The 13,475-nt window shown below is 39.5% G+C and overlaps 1 protein-coding gene across 1 annotated transcript in view; it reads left to right on the top strand.

Annotated features, from left to right (window-relative positions):
• Nucleotides 1-13,475, top strand: part of LOC147141960 (guanine nucleotide-binding protein G(i) subunit alpha-2) — a 47,668-nt gene that overhangs the window by 30,768 nt on the left and 3,425 nt on the right. The window contains exons 5-8 of the mRNA XM_086040360.1: nt 4,890-5,050; nt 10,134-10,262; nt 12,361-12,490; nt 13,248-13,401. Coding sequence (XP_085896486.1) covers nt 4,890-5,050; nt 10,134-10,262; nt 12,361-12,490; nt 13,248-13,401 — 574 coding nt within the window. The remainder of the gene's footprint in view (nt 1-4,889; nt 5,051-10,133; nt 10,263-12,360; nt 12,491-13,247; nt 13,402-13,475) is intronic.

Raw genomic sequence — 13,475 nt, 5'->3', positions numbered from 1 at the left:
TGATCAAAATGTATTGCACGGAAGTTGACGGAACTCTAGTTGTGTTATTTGGATTAGGCTTGAGTTGTCAAAGTTCCGACTGTCTGTGAGGCATTGAATGTGTCTGAGTCTGATTTGTGATTGGGATGTGGGATGTGCCATATGCCGTTTTTGGTTTGTTTTTTCTTTTTATGTTGTTACGGCTGACAGTAACTGTTCATTCTGACAGTAAAAAGATTGTTGATTGACCACAGCTCGCCATCTTTTGATGATCAAAGCCGGCACTACGATCTATTGTCTTTCTTTTCTCTGTTCACCGGGGGGATTTTGTGACTTTGCTCCTAGGGCTGCCACCGCGATTTGTCAATTAGTCATGACGACACTATTAGAGTACTTAACATGTGCCACTCATTATTTATGGGAAAACAAAGTCGCTTAAATGCGGGTAAAGAGTTGCAGTTTCTTCCATCAGATTCAGAAAATATTTGTGTTTTGTTTTTCTGTTGCTTCAAACTGCTGGCTGGCAATTTGTTTAGCAGAGCATACTGTATTTAATTGCCCAGGTGCTTTCTCAGCATCCATAATGATGACATTCTAATGAACTCCTCAGGCATTGAGTGGCCTAGAATATTCTTTTTTCTAACTACTGTCATTTATCATTTCACTTAGGCCAGTTTCTTTTAGGTCCAGTGTTTTATGACGCATCAGCGTTTCGCATACCAAAGGAAATGTTTATTATAGTGGTTGTAGCGGTAAACAACTGCAATGCATCAAACTTCTGTTATTTTCATAACCATATTTGGCTACATGTAAGTGGTGAGAAACAACGCTGAGTGAGGCAGTGCAATACTGTACTGCAGGTCTACCTAATTCAAAAAAAAAAAAAAAAAAACATGCAATATTCTCCTCCTTCCATTCACGGACTTCCTCTGAGACTGTTTGAAAGCCCAGCTCCCGCTTTGAACGTTACAGAAGCTTTGTATCGATTTGTACTATCTTAATGATTTTGTGTTTGGGAGACTTTAGACTTGGGCTTCAAACGGACAGCTTAATTAGCCGTAGCCATAATTATCGTACACTCGCAGGACGCTCACAAGTCAAGCTAATTATTAGTGAAATGAAAACGCTCAAATGTGCAGAAACGCAGCGCTATCAACATCAATATAGCGATCCGCACGTCGTGCAGCGGCCTTTTGAGAGTCCCTTGGGTCTCGCTTAAAGCCGTTAAAAGAATTGTGCATGCGTTCTGTGGCTCTTAAACCAAAATGGACCTGCTGCACCATTGGAAAACTTAACTGTATCCTGCAGGTGGGCATACATTCATGAACAATTACATGCATATAGAAGGTAACAAATGTCTGAAAAATTGCAGGTACTTTGAAGTGCAAATGGACTGTATATCAAAAAAAAAAGCTCGGCATGACACCATGTATTATTAGTAGTACTCACAGTAGTTGTCAGGGGCGTCAAAGCAATGAGTGATGTGGGTGTCTCAACCCCCGAGACTTTGGACACCCCTGCTCTAGATGCTGCTGTATTATACTCCACGTCCTCCGCTTTGCTGCAGTGGTCTGTTTTTTTTCCCACCATGTCCACCAGAGGTTGCTGTTGTGAAAAAAAACCTGTTCGATTATCCATGCATCCATTTCTATGCCCGCTTGTTCTGTTTTTGGAATGTGGGAGGAAGCCAAAGTGAGAGAACATGCAAGCTTCACATAGGAAAGCCGGAGTCAAGATTCGAACCCCCAACCTAAGAACTGTGAGGGAGACATGCCAACCACTCATCTAGTTAGATTATTTTTCTTTCAAATGTAGTTCACGGTAGACATTAAATTGTTGTCATAATCCTTAGTAGGGTTTTTAGAGACCCACTTTTGTTTAGAAGTCCATTCTTGAGATTTTTTTAAAGTTAAACTGATATGTCTTCCATGTTTAGCTTTCATATATTTCTCGATGTTAGCATGAAGCAGACTGCAGCGATGCACTTTATTTTTAGAATTGCAGTTACCAGCTAGTTTCCCCCCGTCTTTGAGTAGAAGTTTGAATCTGTGTTCTATGTGACGCCCACTTCAGCGAGGCACAGAAATCTCTGCCTCGCCTTGAGTTTTTTCCCATCTGCACAATATGTAACACACAAATATTTAATACAATACATTAGCCTGACTATGGAAAATTAGAGTGCGTATTAAAAGTGTTAGAAAACATTATAATGAAGAAAAAGGCAATCACAATCCTCCTCAAGACAGTTAAGGGGGCGGGGTCAACTGTGCAATTTGAGGTGAAGTGAGGTTGCCTCACTTCCTGTCTCATGTATTTGGACAGAAAATTCAGCAATATTGACAATGAAATGTTTTGGATTCAGAAAAAAAAAAAATCCATATGAACGCAGATCCGTGAACTAAAATTGAAAATCATTTTATTGGATTATTTGTATATTCTTTATGATGCAGGTGAGGCCATTTGCCTCCCCTGAATGCACGCCACTGACACTAGGAATGATTGCTTTACTACATCATGCCAGCTGTTGTGAATAGAGGATTGTTCATATTATGCCGAGAGATGACTGAGGCACGTCATCTCCGTAGTAAAGAAGCCACAAAGCAATCCTGCACACACAAATGTATTACCTCTACTGGGCTCATCTTAGAGCCACTGGCAGTAGTCTATCATTAGTTCCTATGGTTATCATCATGGCATTATATTGCCGCCTAGAAATCAAAGCTGAACAATGAAATCTTTTTTAACCACTTAATTGCCAAGACACTTTATTAATCAGTCTGGCAAGCTTGTATTCGCTGCAACATTTTTGTTTAAAGGGGGGCACAGTGTACTAGTAGTTCGAAGGACTGCTTGAATCTTTGTGGCATGTTTTTTTTTTTTAATCCCACATTCCCAAAAATACACATTAGGTTAAATAATCTAAATTGTCCATGAATAAGTCACCGGGTGAGACTCAAGATCACGTGCGACCATAATAAAGTCAATAGAACATGGACGGATGGATTTTTCATTATGTGCTGAATATCAGCCCAATTTAAAAAAGTATCATAGTTAGGTCTGATTAAAAGAAATATGGCCTTGCATATTCACTCTTGCAGTCTGAAGTGGAACAGCGTGACAGTAAATAAGGAAGCGCCTCTACATTTGCGTGACTTCCATTCTCCCTTTCAAAAACCCATATCGGATATGAATGAAAGTGCTTGTTTGTGAGCAAATAGCGCAGCTGAAGGTCAAAACTTGTCTATTTGTTCATGTCTCTTGTCAACTGAAATATCCTTTTACATCGCCTGCAGCTTCAGCTAGTTGGCGGAAAAATAAAAATACTCTGATTATTTTTTTTTTTTCTCGTCAATCTCAGTAAAGCCTAATAAATCAATTAAACAGCGCCAGTCATGCTCCATGTGCTGTTTCCATGGTAACCTGCGGCTGAGGACTCTGCTGTCCCATTCGAGGGAAACAGATTATGTGACGATTGTAATCATTTAACGGGCTCAATTCAATCATGATACCCTATCGTGAGGAGGAGCGATATAGAAGATGGATGGCTGGATGAAACTCATTTACTGTACAAGTTTAAAGGAACTTTTGTCAATACAGTATATTACTATATACTGTATTGACAAAAGTATATAAGAGTATTGGCGGAGCAAATTGAATCGGTAGCTTTTTTTGGGAGGGATGGGCATTATTTTTTTTTTTTATCAGATAATTCATTTTTCAAAAATTATATGTTTAAATGATGGAAAAATGCCTAACTCTCTAACTTTAACTCATTTCATGCCAGTGTTATAATGAGCAAAAAATGCTGCCTGGAATGTTGCTGTAGCTAGCATGTATCCCTCCTAATTATCCAGTTTTGCTTAATTGGTCGGGCTACTACAAATAATGTATGTTTTTGGCATGTTCCAGGATGATGTCACAAAGTACAATTCATTTGTGTGTTGTGGGTTCACCTGTTGCCATTCATACAACAGAATAAATAAGTCATGACTTCCTGTATCGAGTATACAGCTTTGTGCTCAATGGAATTTCACACTTAACTGGTGTCCTGTGAGGTATTTTCCATATAAAATGGCTCAATAAAGGTCAGGAAAATGCATGAGATGATGTCATGCTTGAGTTTTTTTTTTTTACATGGCAAAGGTGCTCAGAAAGTCACTGGGAGCATATTCTCGCTGTCCTGTGAAAAACACTTATGTCCATTTCTTTTCCCATTTTTTTTTTATTTGTACGGGATTGGTGTTCCTCCGCATTATAGCCGTCGCATTAACGTGAACATTTAAAACATTTCCAAAATTGGACATATGTGTTTTTCACAGGACAGCGACGATATGTTTTTAGGAACAGTAACAACATTAAAGATATTTTGGGGTAACATTCCCGGAAGAAACAAATATGCAATAGTCGTTTTGATCCTATAAACATTTGAATGTTTATATTCAGCTCTTTAAAAGTTTTGTTACTTTGTGCACAACTTGCTGTTCTCTAAAAAGGAGCTAAACAGCAAAATTCAAAACAGGTGCTTAATTCATGGAAATTTCCAAGGACGTCCACTTGAATGCCTTTCTGTGACTCTTCCAATCTCTCTGTATCTCTGTTGCAACCTGCTGATGACTCTGAGACACTCTAAGCTCATTGGCCACTTCCCTCTGAGGGGATCCCGTTTGAAACCTACCGTTGACCAATTCTTAGTCGTCGTCTTGGTCTCATGATGTCAAAATACAAACAGAATGAGAAAATTAAAACAAACTTGAACCAGGAGATAGCCAATTCATTGTTGTGAATTTCGCCATTGGAGAGCAGCAACTCACCCAGGACAGAATTCTTCCAACGTATTAGAATAATCACTTATTATCCCATTTCAGAGTTTGTAATACTAGGATCCGTGTACGTTTGTGTGGCCCTCGCAGGACGACGCCCAGCAGCTCTTCGCTCTGTCCGCCGCCGCCGAGGAGCAGGGCGTCCTACCCGACGACCTGGCCAACGTGATCCTGCGACTGTGGGCCGACGGCGGCATAAAGAGCTGCTTCGCCCGCTCGCGGGAATACCAGCTCAACGACTCGGCTGCATAGTAAGTTGGAATCTCTATGCTTGGCGGGCTCGTTTCCAGTCGGGGAAATAATGAATTCACGAATGATGCAGAAAAGTGGGACGCCACTTTTGCATCAGTTCACATGCATTCTGCTCCACTGCACAACAGTTTCGATTCCACCGCCATAAATGAAAATGCAACTTATTGAGAGGATGTCTTTTTAAATGTGTGTTTTTTTACTCATCTCGCACTGTATCAGAAGAGGAACGCTACTGATGTTTGTTTGTACCGTGGTGCTTATTGATTGAATGTTTTGCGTCGCGTACGCGGCTGCTTATATTTCTGCAGATTTTGCGACGTATCGAAAGGCGCCTCTGTTATATCCTCTGTCTGCACTGGAAAACCTGCTTTGACCTCCCCGGAGAGCCATAGAGACTGGCGAGATATCATCTGTAACCTGATTATTTAGCCTTCCCTGCGGTTTCATACTTTAATATTGCAAGCAGATGAGTGCAATCATCTTGCCGGATGGCTTGAGAAAAAAACAAAAAAAAACGGAGTAAACTATGACAACAGGCCTCGTGATGATGAATCCCTAAATACTTTCCTTCATTATTGAAACTGCACATGTTTTGCGAGAGTTGCTCAGATGATGAGATGATGATGTGTTTTTTTTTTTTCAGACAACCTTTGGAAAAGTCTTCACTATGATGACCATTAATTGCAAACCAAGTTGCTAATAGTGGTTGCATTGAATTTTAAAAATCAGTTCAAATGAATTTTGGTTGATGAAAAGTCTTAAACAACAACAATCTAAATTCAACATTTTATATCAGTCTGCTATATGCACAAACAAGAGTGCCAATTTTTCTTTGAAATATAATACAAGCGAGTCAATTGTGGAACTTTAATCCTCCTTTATAATGGTGTGTACTAGTATTTTTTTCTTTGCCATATAACTGTTTTCTTGCGGCTTCACCCTTTTCATTGTGTACTGAGTGCATACAAAGCAAGTGTGGTCTAATTGTACTTCAAGTGCAATTAGTCGTAGAACACTCACGTTAAAATTTGCAACACCATCACTAACGTCGGGTACATTTAACCGATATACCCGTAATATCGCGGATAAAATACAGTTTTCATTAATTTATGTAAAAGTCCAACACTGTATGCTAAATTAGATGTTGTCTCCTTTAATTTCCCAATACAAAACATCACATCAAAAAAATGTGTGGGTGAAAATCACCCGACGTTAGTGTTCTAGAGTTAAAGGAATATAATTTCAAACTCAATTTCAACATTTGAAAGACAATTTTCACAAGGCCCAAATGCACAAGTTTAATTTTTATTCTTTTATGCATTTAAAGGAATTCTTGTCAGCTCAATCGCATTTAATGTCGTCTAAATATCTTGACTTTTTTTTTTTTTTTTTGCATTGACGTTCGAACCAAAATTTTTCATACTGTATGAGCAATATTGTATGTAGATGAACAATCAACAGTTTAGCAGATAGTGAAAAATGTAGCAAAAAATGAGGCTTAAAGCTGTTTGCCACTCCAAATTGAAGTTTACTGTCAAACTTAACATAAAACAAAGAGAGTTCCTGTTGTGTATGTAAAACAAACACGTCGCTGTCAATAGCTGCTAGCTTAACACTAAAACACAATGTAAAATGCCATGGATGAGCTAAAGAATAGTATCTGTGTGCCCAAGTTATAATGCTTAAAAATATATATGTGATAAAATTCTAATCTGAGACTCTTGACTGACCACAATCACTTTTATTCTCTCAGTATCCTGAGCTAAAATCTTGTGCCATAGTGTTATCTCTTTGCCAGCAATTTGGACAGTGAGAATCATTCAGTTTCACCTGGAGTGCTGGCAAAAACAAAGTTTAATTGTTGCTGGGTGTCAATTAAACATTTAGTGAAATTCATATTGTTTTCCCTAGTTAACTGAAATGCATTCAAGTCCAAGGCCTGCGCATAATGCAACTTTCTGAGCGAAACAATGGCTGACTGGGCTAGACAAGCTCCCAGCTGGCCATGAAGATGTTGCTAATGATGTAATGCTGCTGTAAGGGAGGTGGGCTGTAAACACAGATGCGCCTTCTCTCGCTCACTCACTGACATCCTGCTGGAAAATATTTGCGATGAGTAGCATGTTTCCAAGATGAGTAGCTTCTTTAATGACTCTTCATGAGATTCATTCAAAGCCAGAAAAAGACTTCATTAGTTGAAGAAGATGTACATTATATATATATTTTTTTAAATGTATCATGTCTTTGATTTGAAGTAGAAGTAAAGTTTGAAGATCCAAAATATAAACTGATTTGCCCGGTGGCATACTTTCTTTGAGTACTCACCGATATCTAGTTCCGATACCTCTAGTGCTTCTGATGTATAAAATTTAGATTGACAAAATGACTCAAAAATTGTGAACCAAGACCTTTCTTTCTGAAGCAGATGATGTTTCGCCGATGTGTATAACCGCCGCAGTACAGCACCAACTACTGCAGAAGACGATTTACTCAATGTCAGTATCAGTGGCTAGTATCGATATAAGGCCAATACTGGTCCGATACCAATACCTGGTATGGGTACTCGCCCATCCCAAGTTGTTGGCTGTGCTTGAGCATGGAATTTGAACCTATTGTAAGATCTTTAGCCTCAGCGGCTGTTGTCGTCCTCGCATACTGCGTAAAATTTCAATTTATGCACCTTTTAATCACCCTTTTAATCTTAGCTGTAGGACTGCACCTATCAAACATTTTTAGAATCGATAACGCCACCGATTAGCCCATTGATTAAAGCTGAAGTCGACCCAAAAGTGTTCTCGGAAAGAATATGTCCTAAGCAGCTGCACTAGTCTAAACACGGCATTCTGATTAATATTGCATTTGTGTAATATAAGTTAAGCAGCAAAATCCACCCGGTTTTAAACATCTCAGGGGCCGGCCATTTTTTCACTTCTGTCGACTGAAAATGACGTCACAGTTGCTCAGGGCTCAGATAACGACCAATCACGTCTCAGCTTCAGAAAACAGGTGAACTGTGATTGGTCGTTACCTGGTCCCTGAGCAACTACATGTCATCTTCAGTCGACAGAAAGTGGCAAAATGGCCGCCCCCTGAGATGGCTAAAAACGGGTGGATTTTGCTGCTTAACTTATATTTCACAAATTCAATATTAATCAGAATTACGTGTTGAGACTAGTGCAGCTGCATAGAACTTATTGTAAAGATTTTTTTTTGTGTTGACTTCTCAGGTTCCATACCATAATATCTGTGACTTTGATCGTGTGTGGCTTGAAAAGGTGGGTGAGTGACGTGGGAGTCGGTGAATAAGAGTGTAGCAGTTAACTGGCTAACCGTTAGCTTTCCTGCACATTGAGTCCCAGGGCCAATACCGTGGCAACTGTGTAAGATTATGTGTTTCTTTTGCTACCATTTGTGCCTTAAAGCAATTAAAAGCACGCCGGCGTTTGTGTCTATACTTGACCACTAGTGGGGACATTTTGTCTTTTATGCAGTCTTTACGCCTAGCCTGCTGCCATCGAGCCAACTTATTTCCGCGAGGAGAGGCGCCTGCAGTAACATTAATCAATGGAAACATGATCACGGCAAAGCATCGAAATTTTCATTCGACTTTCTTTTGTAACGGAATTGAGTTTTTTGATTAATTATTTCTGTCCTACTTAGCTCCTGCTGTAATCTTGTCGGGTATTTAAAATCAATGGGGTACTTGCTTTGCCGTAGGGCAGTTCTGCTTATAGGTTTGATGCAAAAGAGATGGAGGATTATCCCAGGCGTACCGGTGATCTGATGTGTGACGTTCGCAACCTCCGTCATCGTGTGTCGGTTATCGTTCAAAATCAGTAGGGTGCTTGCGTTGATGTAGAACAAGAGTTTGAAAAAGATCATTTGAGAAACACTGGAAAACAAACTCTGCCCTATTTGAAGGAAGAAGTACATGTGACACTTCCACTGCACGCAGGACACATCAAGTCACAAGACAACCCCGTCCTCGTCGCGCCGCTGCAGAAGCTGTAATAGCGATATATCCATCCATCCATCCATCCATTTCCTATACTGCTTATCCTGTGTGAACAGACCTCAAATGCAGTCCGGGACTTTGTCTATAACACAAAGCCATTGTTTCTGGCAAAGGATTTCCAATGCAACGCTGTGTAATGTAGACAAGCTGGGTCAGCAATAAAAGTTACGTATAGCGGGGTCAAAAATCAACGATGTATGAGGTTTAGCTACACTATGATTTCAGACAAGTCAATTTTATATACTCTGATTCGAATTTCATCCTCCATAAACTGTTTATACATTCATACACACACACACACACTCCCAACTGAGTATTCACATATTGCAGCAAGAGATTTCATTCATTAGGAGTTATTGACCTTCAAAAACAACACCGGCCTTTTTTGTAAACAGTGAAAATGTGCAGCTTTGGGAGCATTTTATGGTGCGCTGGGTACTGACTGAACATTTGCTCCTTGGTTGAGCAGGTGGTAAATCCCCTGAGAAGCGCATCATGCTTTGTTCGGCTCGTATTTGGCCTCATCCATCATCTCGTTTCCGGCTCTCCTGTTCAAAAGAATCCTCCTCTGATTTAACAAATATCACCTCAAATGTTGGAAAATGTATTTGGCGTAGCGCGTGTCCGAACCAGGAAAAGAAACAGAAATGGAAGATGCCAAAGTATTCCAGGTTTAGGCTGATTTTGTCTCAAATTCTTCAATATTTGCTGCATGTGGTATTGACATTATTCAACATTATGAATTAATATGATGACTAATTCCCATAATAGTGCAACTTTTTCTCCCCAAAAACGTTTATTTTGAAAAGCAAATATATATATATATATATATACACACACACACACCATACTACTCTATTTTCATAGCACAATAGTTGTTTGGGGGAAAATAAAGTAAATTAAAAAAACACTATATAATGTTATTGCAAACAAATCATTAAATATATGATTAGATTCTCAAAGTCCTATACTCTTTTCTGTACACATTTCCAGTGTTTTTAGTGCTAGTTGTAAAATAGGAGCATCATTTGGGGTGTTGATTATCTCCCTTCTCACTCTCTTTGTAGTTACCTGAACGATCTGGAGAGGATAGCCAAAGCAGATTACATCCCCACCCAGCAGGATGTGCTACGAACTCGTGTCAAGACCACTGGCATTGTGGAGACTCACTTCACGTTCAAAGAGCTGCACTTCAAGTAAGACCGCGCCGCTGCTGATCTTCCTGCAGTAAAAACAGACCTCCACTCCCGCCCACTCGCGCTGAAAACACATCAAATCGGTGCTTATCTGCTCTTAAACAAAGCTACCACGGCCATTAGTCTCATTGAACAGAAAGTGCTCATTTCGACATTAATAGAACCTTGAAATGCGCAACTCGGCCAAATTAAAACAGCAGTTAAAAGCTTAATTATTATGATTACACAGAGAGTAAATAAATTAGTTCTTCACCCCCACCTTCTATTTCTCTGTCTATAAAAACAATTTGTATGCAACACAAAACATGGCTGGACGAGCACTTGTGTGGGATACTAATGGACTGACGTTGCTGTTAACGGAGGACGTATGGACAGCGGAGGTTTATGTGTTCAGACATTTGCTAAATGGGCCTGTGCTAACACTTATGTATGTGCATATAGACGAGAACAATATGTCTCCAAATCGTAGCGTAGTTGCCCCTTTTAAGGAAACTTTAGCGGTCATTCTCAAGGTTTATGCAACAGTGCAATAACTGATCTAAAAATATATTTGCTGCATTGTTTTGTACTTGTACTTTCAAGCCAGTAGTGGTATTAGTAGTAATCCTAGTAAATGATTATACAGTATAGAGATTGAATATCACATATGTAATTTAGTAATAATAATAATTATAAGAAAACACCACAAATCTGTCACCTACAACCATGACATTGTTATTCCTATTAATATTGTACTACTCTATTAATAACTAAGTTAACTACCAGCTATGTTTTAAATTAATCGTTGGTTAAAAATATCATTATGAGTAAAAAAGCATTACGGGAAAGTGAACAATGGAATCGCTTTGGCGAGTAAAAAAACAGTAAATAAATAATAATGATAAATAGAATAGTTTCCCAAAAATATGAATAGGTAAATTCGCGAAAGCCAAACTGTGAATGCATTGTGCTCATATTTATTTTTTATTGCTATTCACTTGGTCCCTACTGCCTACAAACAGAGTACATTGGATCCCCACTATTCAAGGGCGATTGTGACCGAGCCGACCAGCGAATAGCAAAAATTGGTGTGTAATGATCAGCTATTCAAGTGTCTTGGAAAAAAAACATTCAAACTAAAAAGAAAATCTTCCAAAAAGTCTGACAAACATTCACTGTGTTTTTAACCAAAAGAGGGGCAAGCAAAAAATATTACAAATACTGAAAAAAAAAAAAGTATGTGACTCCGCTGGTGCCGAACAGCAAGTATGTGAGGGTCTACATACATAGATGCTGCTTTCCTATTTCGACTGCTTTACCAATAACTAACTTAACTAACCCATTTCTAAGATGAAAACATCCCTAGCTAAAGGCATTATGGCAAAGTGAAATATTTATATGCTTTGGTCTCAGCACAAAAACAGCAAATAATAGAGAATAGCTTCAAAAGAAATGTGAAAAGGTGAATTCATGAATGTCGAGTGGTGAATATGCAGTACTTTTTTTTTTTTTTTTGCTATTGGCAACAGTTTGGTCCCTGCTGTCGAGTATAGTGAACCCGAGCATATTCGCAGCTCTGCATTTTCAAATGCAAACAATGGGGTTTTGTATTGAGAAACGTTTATGGCACGTTCATAATTTTGTGGAGCGCCTGCTACTGGCAGGAATACGTATTTAAGTGGTGCAGGTAGTAAAATAGTGAGAAGCAGTCGGAAGGCTTTGGTGTGACCTGTTCCCTGATCAGCTCTCAAATACTTTTTCTGCCCGTCTTAATATTTGACTTAAATAATGCATGAATGGAATCAATAAAAGTTTTCTTTTCATTTTTTTATACCGGTAGTTCTGTCTTTTTCTCATACGTGTAAAAGAGGAAATACAACCCTTAATCTTTTTTCTGAAGAGTTTCTATCACGTCTCTTATTGCTGCCAGGCCAGATGCTTTTCCCCCTCCTTCACTTCCAAAAGCAAGCTCATAAAATGTTAATGTACATTCAGGGATTGAATTTCACCTGAACTTTCTCTCCTTGTGTCTTTTAGTACCACTGGGCTCCATCTGTCTCCACCTCGTACACACATTAACTCGCTCATGTGTCTCCTCTTCATCACCTCTCCCTTGCAGGATGTTCGACGTGGGAGGCCAGCGATCCGAGAGGAAGAAGTGGATCCACTGTTTCGAAGGCGTCACGGCCATTATCTTCTGCGTTGCGCTCAGCGCGTACGACCTGGTGCTGGCCGAGGATGAGGAGATGGTGAGGATTGGCGATCCACCCTCCTGTGGCATGTTCATCTACACCCATGATGAACGTCACGTGCTCGTCGTTACAAGGCTTTGAACATGTCTTCTTATGATTGCACAATCCGTTTTGCTGCTAAACTAATTGAGTGTTCAAATCCAAAGTGGCTTGACCCATTTGACCCCAATTATTTGAACAGGTTATGAGTTTAATGCTTCAACGTGCCCCAATGTTACGTTAATGCTTGCATTTGAAATATTGAATAATAGCTCCCTCTGGTGGCATGATGTAAAAAAAAAAAAGTAATGACTCTTGGAAACTTTTCTGCGAATTGAGCAGAGAACAGTTTACTTAGCTTGATTCTTTAAACAAATTGACAGCTAGCCTGCTAGTTAAGCTAGCTCTCACCCAAAAAAACACAAAGATACCTACACCTATAGAAGTATGGTATTAAGATGTAATCATAATCCGTAATGCTTTTGTCTATCATATTTCTTATGCCTAGTACACATCCCAACATCCATTTGAAGTTTCCACTCAACAAGAGACACTAGCCACTATCTAGCTCGCAAGCTAACAGGCTGTAGACTAGCTAGCTGACTCCTTGCTGTAGTGATAGAAATGGGCCTGGTGATTATAACTAAGTAACTTGCAATTGCGCCTGATATCTTGGCACACACAGCATATTTTACCTTGATTTGATATCTTCAGTCCTGGCTCGATTTGAGTCTTTTCACTGCCGGGGTGCTCAGTGGATGACTTTTTCCTTTAGAATCGCATGCACGAAAGCATGAAGCTGTTTGACTCCATCTGCAACAACAAGTGGTTCACAGAGACGTCCATCATCCTCTTCCTCAACAAGAAGGACCTCTTTGAGGAGAAGATCACTCGTAGCCCCCTTGCTATCTGCTTCCCAGAGTACACAGGTACAAGCTGTACTTACAACTATTCTCACCCTGGAACTCACATTTTAACATGGTCCCATTAAGTCATGAGACAC

Source organism: Filicampus tigris, chromosome 9 (genome assembly GCF_054856515.1).
Source record: "Filicampus tigris isolate MCC_2025a chromosome 9, RoL_Ftig_1.0, whole genome shotgun sequence".
Lineage (NCBI taxonomy): Eukaryota > Metazoa > Chordata > Actinopteri > Syngnathiformes > Syngnathidae > Filicampus > Filicampus tigris.
The sequence above is the reverse complement of the archived record's forward strand: the minus strand, read 5'-3'. Positions and strand labels throughout refer to the sequence as shown.